The following is an 18870-nucleotide window of genomic DNA, read 5'->3' as shown; positions in this document are numbered from 1 at the left end:
TCCTATCCAACCTGGTCACTCCGAGCAAGAACCTCAACATCTTCATTTCTGCCACCTCCAGTTCTGCTTCCTGTTGTTTCTTCAGTGCCACCGTCTCTAATCCGTACATCATGGCCGGCCTCACCACTGTTTTTTAAACTTTGCCCTTCATCCTAGCAGAGACTCTTCTGTCACATAACACACCAGAGACCTTCCGGCAGGTGTTCCAACCTGCTTGGACCCGTTTCTTCACTTCCTTACCAAACTCACCATTGCTCTGGATTGTTGACCCTAAATATTTGAAGTCGTCCACCCTCGCTATCTCTTCTCCCTGTAGCCTCACTCTTCCCCCTCCACTTTTCTCATTTACGCACATATATTCTGTTTTACTTCGGCTAATCTTCATTCCTCTCCTTTCCAGTGCATGTCTCCATCTTTCCAATTGTTCCTCTGCATGCTCCCTGCTTTCACTGCATATGACAATATCATCTGCGAACATCATGGTCCAAGGGGATTCCAGTCTAACCTCATCTGTCAGCCTATCCATTCCTACTGCAAACTGGAAGGGGCTCAGAGCTGATCCCTTATCAGTCCCACCTCACACCGAAAGCACACCTTATCATTGTTCTGCTGCCATCATACATGTCCTGTACTATTTTAACATACTTCTCTGCCACACCAGACTTACGCATGCAGTACCACAGTTCCTCTCTTGGTACTCTGTCATAGGCTTTCTCTAGATCCACAAAGACACAATGTAGCTCCTTTTGACCTTCTCTGTACTTTTCCACTAGCATCCTCAAGGCAAATAATGCATCTGTGGTACTCTTTCTAGGCATGAAACCATACTGTTGCTCGCAGATCCTTACTTCTGTCCTGAGTCTAGCCTCCACTACTCTTTCCCATAACTTCATTGTGTGGCTCATCATCTTTATTCCACTATAGTTTCCACAGCTCTGAACATTGCCTTTGTTATTAAAAATGGCAACTACCACACTTCTCTGCCATTCTTCTGGCATCTTCTCTCCTGCTATTCTTCTCTTGAATAAGTTGGTCAAAAGCTCCACAGCCACCTCACGAAATTGCTTCCATACCACCACTGGTATGTCATCAGGACCAACTGTCTTTCCATTTTTCATTCTGTTCATTGCATTTCTAACTTCCCCTTAGTAATCATTGCAACTTCCTGGTCATTCACGCTTGCCTCTTTAACTCTACCATCACTCCCGTTCCCTTCATTCATTAACTTCTAAAAGTACTCTTTCCATCTATTTAGCACACTACTGGCACCAGTCAAAATATTTCCATGGCTATCCTTAATCGCCTTAACTTGCTGCACATCCTTCCCATCTTTATCACTCAGTCTGGCCAACCTGTAGAGATCCTTTTCTCCCTCTTCCGTATCCAACCTGGTATACATGTCGTCATATGCCTCTTTTTTAGCCTTCGCCACCTCTACCTTTGTCTTATGACACATTTCAATGTATTCCTTACCCCTCTCCTCAGTCCTCTCCGTGTCCCACTTCTTCTTCGCTAATCTCTTTCCTTGTATGACTCCCTGTATTTTGGGGTTCCACCACCAAGTCTCCTTCTCCCCTTTCCTACCAGATGACACACCAAGTACTCTCCTGCCTGTCTCTCTGATCACCTTGGCTGTCGTCGTCCAGTCTTCCGGGAGCTTCGGTTGTCCATCGAGAGCCTGTCTCACCTCTTTCCGGAAGGCCGCACAACATTCTTCCTTTCTCAGCTTCCACCACATGGTTCTCTGCTCTACCTTTGTCTTCTTAATCTTCCTACCCACCACCAGAATCATCCTACGTACTACCATCCTATGCTGTCGAGCTACACTCTCCCCTACCACTACTTTACAGTCAGTAACCTCCTTCAGATTACATCGTCTGCACAAAATATAATCTACCTGCGTGGTTCTACCTCCGCTCTTGTAGGTCACTATATGTTCCTCCCTCTTCTGGAAATACTTGTTCACTACAGCCATCTCCATCCTTTTTGCAAAGTCCACCACCATCTGCCCTTCAAAGTTCCTTTCATGGATGCCGTACTTACCCATCACTTCTTCATCGCCCCTGTTTCCTTTACCAATATGTCCATTACAATCTGCACCAATCACAACTCTCTCGCTGTCTGGGATGCTCAGAACTACTTCATCTAGTTCCTTCCAGAATTTCTCTTTCAACTCTAGGTCACATCCTACCTGTGGTGCATAGCCGCTAACCACATTATACATAACACCCTCAATTTCAAATTTTAGTCTCATCACTCGATCTGATACTCTTTTAACCTCCAAGACATTCTTAGCCAGCTCTTCCTTTAAAATAACCCCTACTCCATTTCTCTTCCCATCTACTCCGTGGTAGAATAATTTAAACCCTGCTCCCAAACTTCTAGCCTTACTACCTTTCCACCTGCTCTCTTGGATGCACAGAATATCAACCTTTCTCCTAATCATCATGTCAACCAACTCCTGAGCTTTTCCTGTCATAGTCCCAACATTCAAAGTCCCTACACTCAGTTGTAGGCTCTGTGCATTCCTCGTTTTCTTCTGACGATGGATCCGGTTTCCTCCTCTTCTTTGTCTTCGACCCACAGTAGCTGAATTTCCACCGACGCCCTGCAGGTTAGCAGTGCCGGGGGCAGGCGTTGTTAACCCGGGCCACGACCAATCCAGTATGGGATTCTTTAGATGAACGCTCATATTTGTTTGGCACAGTTTTTACGCCGGATGCCCTTCCTGACGCAACCCTCTGCATTTATCCGGGCTTGGGACCGGCCTACAGATTGCACTGGTTTGTGCCCCTATAGGGCTGCATTACATTTGAAGTTAAATATTGCAAACAAATTACATTTGAGGGCTTTGTGTTTGTCATTTGTCTTGCAGATGTCAGAGAAAATCTTCCAGAGCGGCAGCGGTCAGTGTCCCGTCACGTCAAAGAGGAAGAGGTGGGTGAAGAGGTGCAATGCATCAAAGAGGCGGAGGAAGTGTTCCGACACACGAAAGAGGAAGAGCAGGAAGAAATCATCCAGGTTCCATCAACTGGTGTCCATTTGAAGCGCAAATATGAAGGTCAAAGTGAGGAGAGACGAGGGGCAGAGCCTCCAAACAGGAACAGCTCAAGTGACGGAGAGTGCAACAGTGGAGGATTACAAACAGATGATGGTGGTGATGATGATGATGATGATGATAATGAACAGTCGGAAGTTAATATGACATGTCGCACTGCCAACAAATGCTGGAAATGTTCTCAGTGTAGGAAAGCTTTTGCTTCTATGAGGAGTTTGAAACAGCACATGAAAATACACACAGGAGAGAAGCCTTTTTCATGCTCAGTTTGTGGTCAAAGATTCACTCGGAAGGAACACTTAAAAATACACACAAGAACACACACTGGTGAGAAACCTTTTTCCTGCGCAGTTTGTGGTCAAATATTCTCACAGAAAGGACACTTAAAAATACACACAAGATCACACACTGGTGAGAAACCTTTTTCCTGTGTAGTTTGTGGCCAAAGATTCTCTGACAAGAAAAGCTTAAAAATACACACAAGAACCCACACTGGTGAGAAACCTTTTTCATGTCCAGTTTGTGATAAAAGATTCACTGAAAAGGGAAAATTAAAAATACACACAAGAACACACACTGGTGAGAAACCTTTTTCCTGCTTATTTTGTACTCAAAGATTCTCTGACAAGAGAAACTTAAAAACACACACAAGTACACACACTGGTGAGAAGCCTTTTTCCTGCTCAGTTTGTGGTCAAAGATTCTCTCAGAAAGGAAACTTAGAACTACACAAAAGAACACACACTGGTGAGAAACCTTTTTTCTGCTCCATTTGTGGTCAGAGATTCACTCAAAAGGGATACCTAAAAATACATACAAGAATACACACTGGTGAGAAACCTTTTTCCTGCTCAATTTGTGGTAAAAGTTTCGCTGAGAAGGCAACGTTAAAAATACACACAAGAACACACACCGGAGAAAAACCTTTTTTCTGCTCTGTTTGTGGTCAGAGATTCACTCATAAGGCAAACTTAAAATCACACGCAAGAATGCACACTGGAGAGAAACCTTTTTTCTGCTCCGTTTGCGGCCAGAGATTCACTCATAAAGGAAGCTTGAAAATACACACAAGATTGCACACTGGTGAGAAACCTTTTTCGTGCTTAGTTTGTGGCCAAAGATTCACTGACAAGAGTTACTTAAAAATACACACAAGAACGCACAGTGGTGAGAAACCTTTTTCTTGCGTAGTTTGCGGTCAAAGATTCACTCGGAAGGGAACCTTAAAAATACACAGCAGAACACACACTGGTGAGAAACCTTTTTCCTGCGCAGTTTGTGGTCAAAGATTCACTCGGAAGGGAACATTAAAAATACATACCAGAATACACACTGGTGCTAAACGTTCTTCGTGCTCTGTTTGTGATCAAAGATTTTCTTCTAAGTATCAGGCTGAGACACACAAGTGTGCCGGAAGGAAAAGCCCTGCCCAAGAAGCTGTAAAAGCATAAATTGAAAGTCACGCTGACCATGTGTTTTTGTTCACAACGCCGTTTTTTGACAGCAAGATTGTGTATACATATCATGGCTAGGAAGCGGTAAGTGTATACTTGAATGTTTTAGTTACGGTTATCGTTTGATCTTTTGTCTTGAACAGTGATGAAAGTCCTCCAGATTTTCCCAGAATTCCGAATTTTTTCATTTTCATGAAAATTGCTCCAGAAAATTGAGGAGAAATTGTCTAAAATTAATCTGGATATTAGTTGACAACATTGAACGAACATGCGTTTGGGTTCGTTGTTTTGCTTTCACGAGCGTAGCCATGTTGAGGCACTATCACTAGGTCACAATAACACCCCTCCCCTCGCATTCTCAAGAGGTTGCTTATTTTGTGTGGTCTTGACATTAATTTACGTTTATTTCATAAGCGTTGTTAACTAAATGAGCATGCTCCAAAACAACTGTTATTCTCCCGGAAACAGGAAATGCAAGTTAACTGTACTGAACATGTACGGAGCATGTACGAAAGCTCACGTTCAAAACTGCTTCATGTAATGCGGGCGCATTTACGGCGAAAGTCATCAACATCATGAGCCATGTCAAAGGAAATTCAGTTACACCAGGGGTGCTCATTGCGTCGATCGTGAGGCAGTTTGACTTTACTGAATAGTTAATTCATTTGTCTTGAGATAAGATGTCATATTTTAAGCATATTTTAATGACGAATATGATTTTGTGCTATACAGTGATAGTGGATGGGGGGGAAAAAAATCTGGGCTTGGCCCTTGGGGAACTTTTGCCCAATTTTTTTTTTTTTGGTCAGGACTTAGAAATGTTACTTTAAATTTTTGTCTGAATTTTGACATCGCCAGAATGCACCACAGCCACCCATTTTTTTTGCATTTGTATTTTCAGGAAATTTCACCAAAGTCCGCTTTCATCTTAACTTGAAAGTCCTTTGACAAACACTGTAACCAGAGTTGATTAAGGCACTTGTGCTGGAGTGGGGAATAAAGAAAGAAGCCACATGTGAAACTCGAGAGCAAGCATCATCTTGTTATTATTAGATTGAGCTATACTACTTCTCGTATATAGCAATTGCGGTGTGATTGTGGCTGTGTTGATGTCAGCTGGGCGCGACGAGACAGGACGATGGTGGGGGGAATGAAATCACCCACGTTAAAAAGTAGAGTTGGACTCATGTCTACGTTATTCAATAACACAACAGCAAGATCATAACATGGTGTCAGAGTGACGGTAGTATAACTACAGACTCACGGGGGGAAAAAAAAAAAAAAGACAACAAGGAGGCATTCAGTGTTCCAGGTCATCGTATTTACCAAATGCGTGCCGGTGATTCAAGCAACACGCCAAACTCATGTTCACGGGACCGCTTATAAACAGCTAAAGAGAAAAAGTGCAGTTTCCTCCTGCTGTGGATCGGCGATAAATGACGGGATGTCAGCAATACGTGGACACTGACTGGAGACGAATATACATTGCTCAAAACTTATTACAAAAAAATTATCTGATTACTGTTATTACTACTATATAATACTATTAGTATTTGCTAAATATAAGTTTCACAAGAAGGCGCAAGGTAACTGTGAGTCATGTGAACACTTTGTGACAGAACTCAAGCTGTTGGCTAAAGACTGTAACTACACAAACAGCGATGAGATGGTCAGAGACCGCATAGTTTTCGCTACCAACTCAGAGAGAGTACGCGAAAAGTTACTCAGCCAGTGGCCGCAGCACACGCTCGAAAAAGCGATCGACATAGCATGCTCCCACGAGTGAGCAAAAGTTCAGCTAAAGGTTAAGGCTAGCAACAGCCACGAGGTTATCCACCACACACCTGGAAAGGAGAGTTTCACTGCGGGTGCTAGTAGGCATATTGACAGCCCAAAGACCTGCATAAAAATATGTAACAAGTGTGGAGGATACCACAGTAAATTAGCTGAAGGCCCAGCAAAAGGTAAACAACGCCTGAAGTGTCAGACCGCTTTTTCTGTCCGTTCTTGCGACCATAAGCCACACAAATACCATGATGAAATGGCCATAACACGCTTATAAGCATGCCAATATTCACAGAAAGCTTACTAAAAAAACACAACTTGTATTATAGTTTTGCGGTCCAGTATGGCATCGTAAACAAATGTCATATGACTCATGACTTCACGTGAAAAGTATCTATATGGCGGAGAGAATTTGATCACAAACTGAGCAGGAAAAGGTTTCTCTCCAGTGTGTCTTCTGTGCCCTTTGGTTTTACAGGTAAAAGATTTCCGACAAAGAGATAATTTCCATCGCTTGCTGTCAGTGTGATGTGTCATATCAAGTTTTGACTTTTCATCATCTCTTCATCAGTGATGAGAGTGCGACATCATGTCATCACTATCTGATAGTGGACTTCAGAGGCTGTCTACTCGTGATCCTCCACATTAACCCAACTGTGTAGTTTTATTTATTTTTTTTTTTTTTGTGCTGTTTTGCTTGGACATTTGTTTGAAGTTGAGAGCATTTTGTTCTTGGAAGCTTCCCAATGGTTGAAAGACATTCATTTCTTTTTAATGGAAAAAATGGATTAGATATACTGTACAAGCAAATTGAGTCAAATTAATGGTTTTGAAAAATGTAAATATATTAAAGATCACAAATACACTACTCATTCAATCATTTGCTCATTTAATGTTGACATCACCAAAACATTGGACAAAATAATGTTAAAAATATGGGTCTTTGTGGTCCATATTCGAAAAATGTTTTTTTTCAAGAACTTTTCTGGAAATTAAAAAAAGAAAACAGCTTGGTTGAGTTTCCAAACACGGCTTTGTTCAAATTGAAATTATATCATCATACGTTGCTGTCCTATATCATTGCACCACATGAACAACAGCTCATACCCAAAATTTATGTGAATCACTAATTTAATATGTGGAAAAATCCATTTATTTGGGTGTCATCATTAAAATCGTAAAAACACGGTGTGCGAGTGCCACATCTTGCAGGCCTCACGCATGAACCCAAAAAACTGTCAACAATGATCACCACAATTTATGCAGACATCTCAACTCTTTTCAACTTATACCTCTGAAATATTACTACAGTTAGCCCAATATTTTATATAGATCAAATAGGGGCAGCACAGCTAACCCTGTAGAGCGTTGGCCTCACAGTTATGAGGATCAGGGTTAAAATCCTGGACCCGGCTGTGTGGAGTTTGCTGGTTCTGCCTGTGACTGCGTGGGTTTTCTCAAGGCGCTCCTGTTTCCTCCCACATCCCAACAACGTGCATTCATTGGAGAGTCTAAATTGCTCTTGACTGGAGTCCGTTTCCATGTGCCCTAACCCTAACCCTGCCCTTCTTAGCTACAATTGCCATGCCCCACAATCTTCCAAAATGTTGACTAAACATAACAGGTTTGAACTGGATTCTCTATCGCCTATTCCAGATAATATTTGTGTATGCTTTTTGCAAAATGCGTCAGACTTGTCCAAGAGAGTTCTACAGAGAGGTCTCAACTATTTCATGCAAGGATAAGTATACGGAATTAAGATTTTGGACGGAGCAGGACGCAATGCCAAAGTTAGAGCGAAACGTTGCCGATCGATGCAAAAAAAAAAGTGATGCCTCACGAACGTCATATTGAAATCCAACAGGATAAAATAGTGGAGTTGTACTCCGCATGTAAAGCAGGGTGAGTACTTTTTACTTGGAAAGATCACGACTAATATCATTGATGTCTTTGTAAGGGAGTATGTGTATTCATTTGACTTGGCTCCTAATGGAACCCAGTGCCCTGTCTTAAAAGTCCGATGTGATACAAATAGGCAAACAGACATTTCTCTTGCATGACATGGCGCATTTACGTATCACTAACATGACTCTTGGTCATAAAATATTACACACTTCATTCAGCAGGTCAGTGATACAGTAACAAAATGAAAGTTGTTCTCCTGCAATGTATAAAGCACTGATAATAATGAAATCAAACTCAGACAAGATACTTCTCCCTCACTTACATTCAAACATACAGCCTTGTGTTTGTTGATATTCTCCACACTTAGTTGTACGCGCGCTTTTCTGCGAGCCTTCATCCATCGTAGACACTTCGCCAACTGTGTTTAAGGCTTTGGAAAATGAATCAACCAGGCCCCTTGTAACCTAGCAGGATACAGTATCTTTCATCAGAATTGCACATTCCCCAAGTGCATCTGAGGACCATTTTGTTCGGAACATTTAACTGTTCCAAGCGTACGCGGCCGAAAACCAACATTGCTTGTGGGACATGACGACAAGAGGGGCGTTTCAATCCAGGGGTTCAGACAATGCTGCTATTTGATTGGCTATTATTGTATGAGTGATTGAAAGGTCCGTTGGCTCCAGTAATAATCCTGCAGCACTGGTGAGGATCAGCGGCTAAGAAAATGTTTGGATGGATATACCTTGAATAGGTACCTCAAGAAGCTCTTATTCTGGTAAAATTTTAAAACATTTAACGGTCAAGTGTCATCCCTATAAACATTCTAAAATAGATATTGTAATGAAAAATATATATAACATTATTCACTTCAATGTCCACACAAAAAAAAGAAATATGTGCGGAGAGCCCGTCATCCATGCGCACAGTTGCGGAAGTGTCATTCCACATCCAAGCGGTCGCCACATTGGCTGTATCTCCCGTCCGTGACGTCACCCCGGACATTCGCAATTGAAAACACGCTGTGGCCCCTACTATGGGAAACGAACATGCCCCCTTCTGACATGGAAGCTTGTTTCGAAGAAGAGAACATCACACAACCGAGTGATGAAGTTACCGGGGCAATACCGCCTACCAGTTCGATCCACTTCCGCGGTACAGATGACCCATTGCGGCCCAGCGCCGCAAGCCTTGTCAGCCAGGGTGGCTCATTTTCGTGACGCTTAACTGCATTGTCATCGCTCGCAGCTGAGTGCGCCATAACCACTGTTTATCGCTGCCCCCATCGGTGGTGTTGTTCATCGCGGATGACGGCGGCGGCTATGAACAACCCTGTCGACAATGGCGCACTCAGCCGCGTGCGATGATAACACATTAAAGCGCCCCGGCTTGGCACCGTGATAAGCCACCTCGGAGCCGAAGATGAGCCAGCCCAACCAAAGCCGTGACCGGCGGACGTGGTGCCGAAGCAGTGACGGGCGGCGAAGAATCCCAGAGTGTATGTATGAGCCAGACTGGCCGAAGCCGTGCTCATCCGCGAGGCACAATGTGGCAGCCTTTGCTGGCGAGCCATCACGGCAGCCTTCATGGGTGAGCCGACATGGAAGCCTTCGCAGTCGTCATACGACGTGGATCTTTTGTTACATTATGAGAGACGGAAAACGTTATCCGCCCCAAACTATAATAGCAATAGTGTAATATTGCCCTGAGGGCTCGAAACAATAGTGTAATATTGCCCCGGTAACTTCAATCGGTTGTGTGGTGTTGTCCTTTTCGAAAAGAGCTTCGGTGTCAGAAGGGGCGTCGGAAAAATGCGAATATCTCTGTTGTTCGGCTTCCGTAGTAGCAGGCACTGCGCGTTTTCAACGGCGGAACTGACGATGACGTGAAGGACAGATGACGCGACTAATATGGCAACCACTTGGATGTCGAGGGACACTCAATTGCGCAACTTTGTGTATGGATGATGCGTTCTCCGCTCACTTTTTTTTTGTCTAGACATTGAAGTGAATACTGTTATATGTATTTTTCATTACAATATCTATTTTAGAATGTTTATAGGGATTAGAGTCCCACTTTAAATCTGAGTGTGATTTGAAAACAAGGGGAAAGGGGAATCCAGAGTTGAACTGGAAAACTTCTGAGATGCAGTCAAATACTCTACCATTAAGGTATTCCACTATGTTGTCATCATTCCTCTTAGTACTATAGACAATTCAATATTCATCATTTGTACTGCTTTTGGTTCCATTTGTGAAAAGTATATGATTGAGAACCGTGAGGATCAACGGATTTGTGCCTACCTGCTGCACTAGATCATTTTAGTTTTATTTTATTATTATTATTATTTATTTATTGTGAGTAATGTTTTACTTCTGAAAGTCACATCTCCTGTAGATCTGCTTTAGGACCCTTCCACTGTTCTTGGTCCCTGGACAAAGGTATTGAAAAGTCACTTCTATTGTGCAAAAGTAGGATGTCGGACCCTCAAGTTTCTTCATTCGCATGGGGTTAATTCCGTTACAGACGAACATTAGTGAAAGTCAAAATGATGTTAGTTGTGACCATAGTAAACACACTCAAAGTGGTGAAGACTGAAAATGTTTCTCAGCTATTTTCAGCAGTCCCTTCATGAATACAAACATCAACAGTGAAATTTTGAATGTCGACAAACTTGGAACATGTGGACGTTTCGATTTACACCCAATAAATTCAAGTTTACTCCTCAGTGAAAAATGAAAGATTCCTGACAAAAGCAAAAGTCAGTCAAACGCTCGACCAGTCAGCTCCAATCCCATGTTGTCATTTACAGTGGAATGGGATGAGATTTTAAAGCAAAACCTTTGATATCCATCAGAATGCCAAAGAAATGACCCTTATGTGATTTGACCACAAAACCTTCTAATCTGGAGTCAGACGCGCTACCGTTGCACCACAGCGTCAGTGAAAATTGAAGTCTGTAGAGGTGTAAACTCAACAGTAGGGTATATAACTGGCACTACAAGTCACTGACATGCCCGACCGGTGAATTAGTGTAAAAAAAACTTGCACTGTATTTCTTACAAATGAGGAGTGGGTAATTTTCTCACATTTTTGAGGGGAGTTTTTTTTTTTTATCATGAGATGATCAAAACCCTGAATTCATGCAGTTTCTGAACAAAACAAGGGAAAGGGGGTATCCAGAGTTGAACTAGAGAGCTCTTGATCTGGAGTCAAATGCCCTACCACTGAGTTACACCCTCATGTTGTCATGTTACTTCTTAGTGCTGTAGACAATTCAATATTCATCATTCGTACTGCTTGGTTCCAGTTGTGAAATGTGTATGACTGAGAACTGTTCGGATCAAACGACCTTTCCACTGTTCTTGGTCCCGAGACAAAGCTTTTCAAAAGTAAACTCTGTGGTGCAAAAGTAAAATATCTTACCCTGAAGTTTCTGAGTTCACATTGGGGTCATTTCCTTTACAGACGAACATTGGTGGAAGTCAAAATGATGTCAGTTGTGACCAGAATAAAGACTCAAAGTGGTGAAGACTGAGCAATGGGAAAATTTCTCAGCTATTTTGAGCAGTTGCTTCACGAATACAAACATCAATGGTGAAATTTTGAATGACGACAAAGTTGGAACATGAAGTTGACATGTGGATATTCATTCATCCATCCATCCATCCATAATCTTTCACTATTCCAGGTTGGGTCTCAGGAGAAGTAGCTTCAGCAGGGATACCCAGACCTCCCTTTCCCAGCCACTTCTTCCAGCTCTTCCAGAGCGATCCTGAGGCATTCCCAAGTCAGCTGAGAGATATAGTCTCTCCAGTTGTCCTGGGTCATCCTCGGGGTCTCTTTCCGGTTGGACATGCCCGGAAAACCTGACCAGGGAGGCGTCCAGGAGGCATCTGAATCAGATGCCCCAGCCACCTTATCTGGCTCCTCTCAATGCGGAGGAGTAGCGTCTCCCCACTGTTTGTCTGTCTCCATGTGTCCTGCAATAGACACTTTTCACTGCCGTCCCCCCAACCACGTGGTTTTTGTTTACATCGCCATTTTGGACATACTACTACTTATCATGGCGAACTCGTTGTCGTCGGACCTAAACGCGACAGTTTTATCAGATATTGCACAACGGTTGAACAGTTATCATAAACAACGGTACACAGAAAAGATACAGGCAATCGGTATCGATCCCTATTGCATATCTTTACACAATTTTACTAGTTTAATTGATTTCATTCGCAAGCCAAGAGAGGCCCTCAAAGCTTACAAAATTTTAGATGCCTACAGTTTCTTTGCTGCTGGTTGGGTGCAAGATGTTGTTATTTCGCCAAATGAAAGTACGGAATTCTTAGTATTGAAGGCTAGAGCAAGTAGTGATGCCCACAGATATAAAGTTGCAGGTGTGATTCGGGATGGAATACCAGTACAGTATATTACTAAATTAGGGGGAAAAAACCCTCATTTTAAAACTTCTTCTTATATTAATATAATAATATTCATATTATGACATAACTGTAAATTCAAAATAAAATAAACAAATACAAAGCTAAACCAACCGCAATGTTTTGAAATTGCTGAAAGTTTAGTTCTACATAATCTGCGTTAGTGGCAACAAACTAGCGATACATTGTAACAAACATTCCTGTCGGCAATCAAATCTAACGTAATTTAGCCCTCACCACCAACAAAAATATGTTCAGAACATGTACCTACCAGAAATGAAATGCTTGCTGCACAGCCGAGACTATACAGTGGGCGCCCAGTTGTCCCTCTTCATGACAGATAGCCATTTGTCGCACTTTTCTTTGTTCGCTGGGAAGCGAAAAAAAGTGTATACCGGAGTCCTTTTTGTGTTTGTTCTTATAACCGTAAGACACACAATAAAAAAAAACATGATTATAAGGCCGTAACATGCTGAGAAACAAGTCAGTATTCACAAAAAGGCCACTACAACACATGGGCTGTATTGGAGTTTGTCCATCCGGTAGGTGTGGTAAACAAAAGTCATGTGACTCATGACAACACGTGAAAAGTATCTATTGAACTCAGGACCTTTCACAACCAAAGCAAGACTCGTACCCCTCGAGTAGAAGTGTCAAAATCATTTTTGTCCCAAGACACATTGTAGCTATGATATGACTTAAAGGGCTGTGATTACTGAAACCATGAAAATATGTAATCACATCAGATTTTCAAATGATATTTATGTAATTTGAAATTTTGGTATGTATTTTTACAAGAATCATGGAAGTTGACACACATGATTTGTCTTTGCGGGCCAGAAAAAATCATGTAGCGGGCCAGATCTGGTCCCTGGACTGTGAGTTTGACACCTGTGCTCTCGCTCAACAAGCCATGACCATCTGGTAATATTCAGCATGGTTACCTTGCTCAAGTTTGCCCTGGTTGAAACCACGCGTACCAGAGGCGCCAGGAATACTTTTGTGCGCTGCACACCTCGCTGTCCGGACACAGCTGTGAGTTGATTTTCATGCTAATGGTTAGTCCGAGATCATGGGTGCTCAATGTTGCGATCGGCCATTTCAGACACAAAGCCAACAAATTCGTACAGTTACAAAAATAAAAAGAACAGAGTTATCTTCAGTCAGGCCTTTACGTTGTGTAGAATACGATCATTGATGTTGGTAATGCTTGACAATGTAACAAAGTAATGCATCATTCCAAAATGCTGCCATTTTGAGGAACAAAGTAACACGTTTCTTTTCCCAGGAAAGTAATAAGACTACAGTTACTCTTTCAAATCATTTTTTTTGAAAATATTCAACTAATTTCCTTAAATGCTGAAATGGAGATGGAGGCGCCCCCACGGTGGCTGAGCTGGAAAGTGTTGGCCTCACAGTTCTGAGGTCCCTGGTTCAACCCCCGCACCCACCTGTGTGGAGTTTGCATGTTCTCCAGTTCAGGGTGTACCCCGGCTCCTACCTGTTGACAGCTGGGTTCCGTTCATGGAGGGGTCTGAAATTTTCATCGTAGGTGCATGTCCACTGTGAGAGAGATAAGCTAAAAAGAAAAACCCAGAAATCACAATGTTTTGATTTTTTAATGATTTACTTTCTTTCACCAAAAAAACTTACATCTTGAACTGCATCGGTCTTTGAGGATATCCTTGCAGGTGGCACAGATATGTGATGTACTCAAGTTTTTTGGAATGTGTGTGATTTTTGGAAACTGCCTCGCTTATTGAGTCCATATCTGGCTGCATTGATGCATCTGAAATAAAGTAGATGAAAATAATTTAAATTTGTGTATTTTCAGAGGCAAATATTTAATACCCATCATTTAATGGAAAAAAATGCACAGCTAATGATTATCAATTGGAAATCAGTGGAATTATTTTAATTGATTCTACAGGACTTCAGATTTATTTGGATTAAAAAAAACAACAACGTTGTGAGAGTTCCGTTCATATTTCATCTTGTTTTATGTATCAAATAAGGAATTCACACATGTGGTTGTCATCTTTCTTGAATGGGGTACAGTAGAACAATAAGAGTATTAAGTATATACAGTACATGTATACATACAGTCACACCAAAAAGTTGATTTTTATAGCTTTGCACCAGTTACATATCTTTGACAGTAATAGCACGGCTGCAGGATTTACAGTGAAACTCCAGAGGGAACATGGCACTCGAAGATTGACCAAGCCTAGCTTCATCCTCAATAATGGAAGGGTTGTCTGTTTCATGTAGGCCAACATCTTCTGTACAACTAGCAGCTGCTTGTTCGGGATCAGATGACATTTCATGAACACCCACAACAAGGATCACAGGGGAAAGCAATTCCTCAATAAGCTGAAAAATGGCAAGGAGAATGAATATTTCTAAAAAAAGTATGTCTGTGAGGTCCAATCGCAATTACGAGCAATATATCTTTTGACTGTGGGCAAACATCATCTGGAAGCAGGTACATGTGAAAGAAAAAGGTGTATCGTGATTGGATGAGTTATGCCTAAGGCCAGGGGTCACACGGGACATGTAGGCCCTACTGTAGGAAAAATAACCAGCAGCATGCCTGCTCAACTTTAGGCCCAATATTCTACACAACTGAATGTAATGGAATGGATTTGTTGGCTAGGGCAGAAGCTGGAATGCCGAAGGCTCCCCGATAAGACAGTAACTATACAGACTAGAGGTTAGGATCACTTACCTTTCTCTTGGTTGAAGCTGCATAGCGTGCCCTGCGTCGCATTGCACTTGAACTACTAGCGTCGCTGGTGCTTCCAGGCTGTGTTCCTTTTGTCCTGCTCAGCAAATCGATCAAAGAACATCGAAGGGACTATTCCCGGGTTGAGCATAGGTTCCTGAAAAAAAAAAAAAAAAAAAAAAAAAAAACAGCGTACCGAACCATACTCTCAGAATTAGTGATGAAAGTCCTCCGGATTTTCACGGAATTCCGGATTTTTAAATTTTCATGAAAATTGCTCCGGAAAATTGAGGAAAAATTGCCTAAAATTAATCCAGATATTAGTTGAAAACTTTGAACGAACATGCGTTTGAGTTTGTTGTTTTGCTTTCATGAGCGTACCCATGTTGAGACACTAACACTCGTAACGACCCTCCCCTCGCATTCTCTCAAGTCGTCGCTTATTTTGTGTGGTCTTGACATTAATTTACGTGTTTATTTCATAAACGTTGTTAACTAAACGAGCCTGCTCCAAAATAACCAGTATTCACCTGGAAACAGGAAATGCAAGTTAACTGTACTGAACATCTACGGAGCATGTACGAAAGCGCATGTTCAGAACTGCTTCCCGTAATGCGAGCGCATTTACGTCGAAGTCATTAACATCATGAGCTATGTCAAAGGAAATTCAGTTACACCAAGTGTGCTCATTGTGTCGATCGTGAGGCAGTGTGACGGTGTAAAAACAACAACATTAGACTATCATCCACCTCATCACTTGATTTAGGTGTGCCCAATATGTCGAGCGCATGCACATAAAGGCGCGTTCGAGCAAGCCGGCCTCCTATTTATGGCAGTCCTGCAGTGCGTGCCCCCCCTTTCCACAAGAATACGTCACCATTGCCGACAGTAATGTTTGTTCCAATGTATTGCGAGCTTGTTGCCACTAACGGCAATTATGTTAAACTAAACTTTCAGCATCTTCAAAACATTGCGGGTATAGACTGTTCGTGTTCATTCCTTGACAGGCCAATCGCAGTTGTGCTTTCTTAGTCACGTGACATCACATACTAAGAAAGCGTAACTGGATTGGCTGTCTGTTTGGTGCCACAGAAGGTGAGTTTTTGACAGCGAATTGTAGCAACTATTGAAAATGTGATCACCTTACATTTCAAATTAAAATCCCGGTGGCACATATTTACTTCCATAATGGACCAACTTTTGGTGATGAGCGTTATATCCAGTAAATGATTCAAGCTGATTCCTCTTAGAAGCTTCTTTGTTTGGGATTTCTTAAAGCCGTTACACGTGTTTATATTCTAGAAATAAAGACGGGCTTCAGGTTTAGAAGTTTTCAAGATCATGCCTTATTTAGATATTGTACACTTAACATATTTATCGTATAACTCACTTCTTTTGAGCCTGTGGTAAAAAAAAATTAATAACATCTTTACAAAAACAGCACTTACTGCTTAAAGCCCAGGTGTCATCCCTATAAACATTCTAAAATAGATATTGTAATGAAAAATACTTATAACATTATTCACTACAATGTCTATACGAAAAAATAAATGTGAGTGGAGAGCGCGTCATCCATGCGCAAAGTTTCAGAAGTGTCATTCTACGATATCCAAGTGGTCGTCTTATTGGCTGCATTCTCCGTCCGTGACGTCACCTGGACATTCGCCAATGAAAACACGAGGTGCACCCTAACTATGGGAGACAAACGCCCTCCGTCTGACACGGAAGCTCTTTTCGAAAAGGAGAGCACCACACAACCGAGTGAAGTTACCGGGGAGATATCACACTATTGTTTCGAGCCCTTGGGGCAATATTAGACTATTGTTTCGAGCCATATACAAATCGAAGACAAAGAAGAGGAGGAAACCGGATCCAGCGTCAGAAGAAAAAGAGGAATGCACAGAGCCTACAACTGAGTGTAGGGACTTTGAATGTTGGGACTATGACAGGAAAAGCACAGGAGTTGGTTGACATGATGATTAGGAGAAAGGTTGATATTCTGTGCATCCAAGAGAGCAGGTGGAAAGGTAGTAAGGCTAGAAGTTTGGGAGCAGGGTTTAAATTATTCTACCACGGAGTAGATGGGAAGAGAAATGGAGTAGGGGTTATTTTAAAGGAAGAGCTGGCTAAGAATGTCTTGGAGGTGAAAAGAGTATCAGATCGAGTGATGAGACTAAAATTTGAAATTGAGGGTGTTATGTATAATGTGGTTAGCGGCTATGCACCACAGGTAGGATGTGACCTAGAGTTGAAAGAGAAATTCTGGAAGGAACTAGATGAAGTAGTTCTGAGCATCCCAGACAGCGAGAGAGTTGTGATTGGTGCAGATTGTAATGGACATATTGGTAAAGGAAACAGGGGCGATGAAGAAGTGATGGGTAAGTACGGCATCCATGAAAGGAACTTTGAAGGGCAGATGGTGGTGGACTTTGCAAAAAGGATGGAGATGGCTGTAGTGAACAAGTATTTCCAGAAGAGGGAGGAACATATAGTGACCTACAAGAGCGGAGGTAGAACCACGCAGGTAGATTATATTTTGTGCAGACGATGTAATCTGAAGGAGGTTACTGACTGTAAAGTAGTGGTAGGGGAGAGTGTAGCTCGACAGCATAGGATGGTAGTACGTAGGATGATTCTGGTGGTGGGTAGGAAGATTAAGAAGACAAAGGTAGAGCAGAGAACCATGTGGTGGAAGCTGAGAAAGGAAGAATGTTGTGCGGCCTTCCGGAAAGAGGTGAGACAGGCTCTCGATGGACAACCGAAGCTCCCGGAAGACTGGACGACGACAGCCAAGGTGATCAGAGAGACAGGCAGGAGAGTACTTGGTGTGTCATCTGGTAGGAAAGGGGAGAAGGAGACTTGGTGGTGGAACCCCAAAATACAGGGAGTCATACAAGGAAAGAGATTAGCGAAGAAGAAGTGGGATACTGAGAGGACTGAGGAGAGGCGAAAGGAGTACATCGAGATGCGACGTAGGGCAAAGGTAGAGGTGGCAAAGGCTAAACAAGAGGCATATGAAGACATGTACACCAGGTTGGACACGAAAGAAGGAGAAAAGGATCTCTACAGGTTGGCCAGACAGAGGGATAGAGATGGGAAGGATGTGCAGCAGGTAAGGGTGATTAAGGATAGAGATGGAAATGTGTTGACTGGTGCCGGTAGTGTACTAAATAGATGGAAAGAATACTTTGAGAAGTTGATGAATGAAGAAAATGAGAGAGAAGGAAGAGTTGAAGAGGCAAGAGTGAAGGACCAGGAAGTGGAAATGATTACTAAGGGGGAAGTCAGAAAGGCACTACAAAGGATGAAAAATGGAAAGGCAGTTGGTCCTGATGACATACCGGTAGAGGTATGGAAGCAATTTGGAGAGATGGCTGTGGAGTTTTTGACCAACTTATTCAACAGAATACTAGCGGGCGAAAAGATGCCTGAAGAATGGAGGAAAAGTGTTCTAGTTCCCATTTTTAAGAACAAAGGGGATGTTCAGAGCTGTGGGAACTATAGAGG

At 42.3% G+C, this 18870-nt stretch overlaps 1 protein-coding gene and 1 long non-coding RNA gene across 7 annotated transcripts in view; one reads left to right on the top strand and one right to left on the bottom strand.

The window, feature by feature from the left end:
- LOC133493799 (gastrula zinc finger protein XlCGF57.1-like) overlaps positions 1-5811 on the top strand; it is a 28020-nt gene extending 22209 nt beyond the window's left edge. For 5 of the 6 annotated variants that reach the window (XM_061807604.1, XM_061807608.1, XM_061807607.1 and 2 more), the window contains one exon: positions 2876-5811. In XM_061807604.1, the coding sequence (XP_061663588.1) occupies positions 2876-4509 (1634 nt within the window). In that variant the 3' untranslated portion in view covers positions 4510-5811. Of the gene's footprint in view, positions 1-2586; positions 2784-2875 lie in introns of all 6 variants that reach the window. The other variant, XM_061807609.1, reaches the window with a different exon arrangement.
- An 8937-nt stretch (positions 5812-14748) lies between these two features.
- On the bottom strand, positions 14749-16331 carry LOC133493845 (uncharacterized). The gene is made up of 3 exons (XR_009793196.1): positions 16113-16331; positions 15367-15520; positions 14749-15011 (listed from the first exon to the last, which is right to left on the bottom strand). It is a non-coding gene; the product is annotated as an uncharacterized LOC133493845 (long non-coding RNA).
- Positions 16332-18870: the final 2539 nt, after the last annotated feature.

Source organism: Syngnathoides biaculeatus, chromosome 20, assembly GCF_019802595.1.
Source record: "Syngnathoides biaculeatus isolate LvHL_M chromosome 20, ASM1980259v1, whole genome shotgun sequence".
NCBI classification, from domain to species: domain Eukaryota; kingdom Metazoa; phylum Chordata; class Actinopteri; order Syngnathiformes; family Syngnathidae; genus Syngnathoides; species Syngnathoides biaculeatus.
Note: the sequence above shows the minus strand (reverse complement) of the source record. Positions and strands in the feature narration are given on the sequence as shown.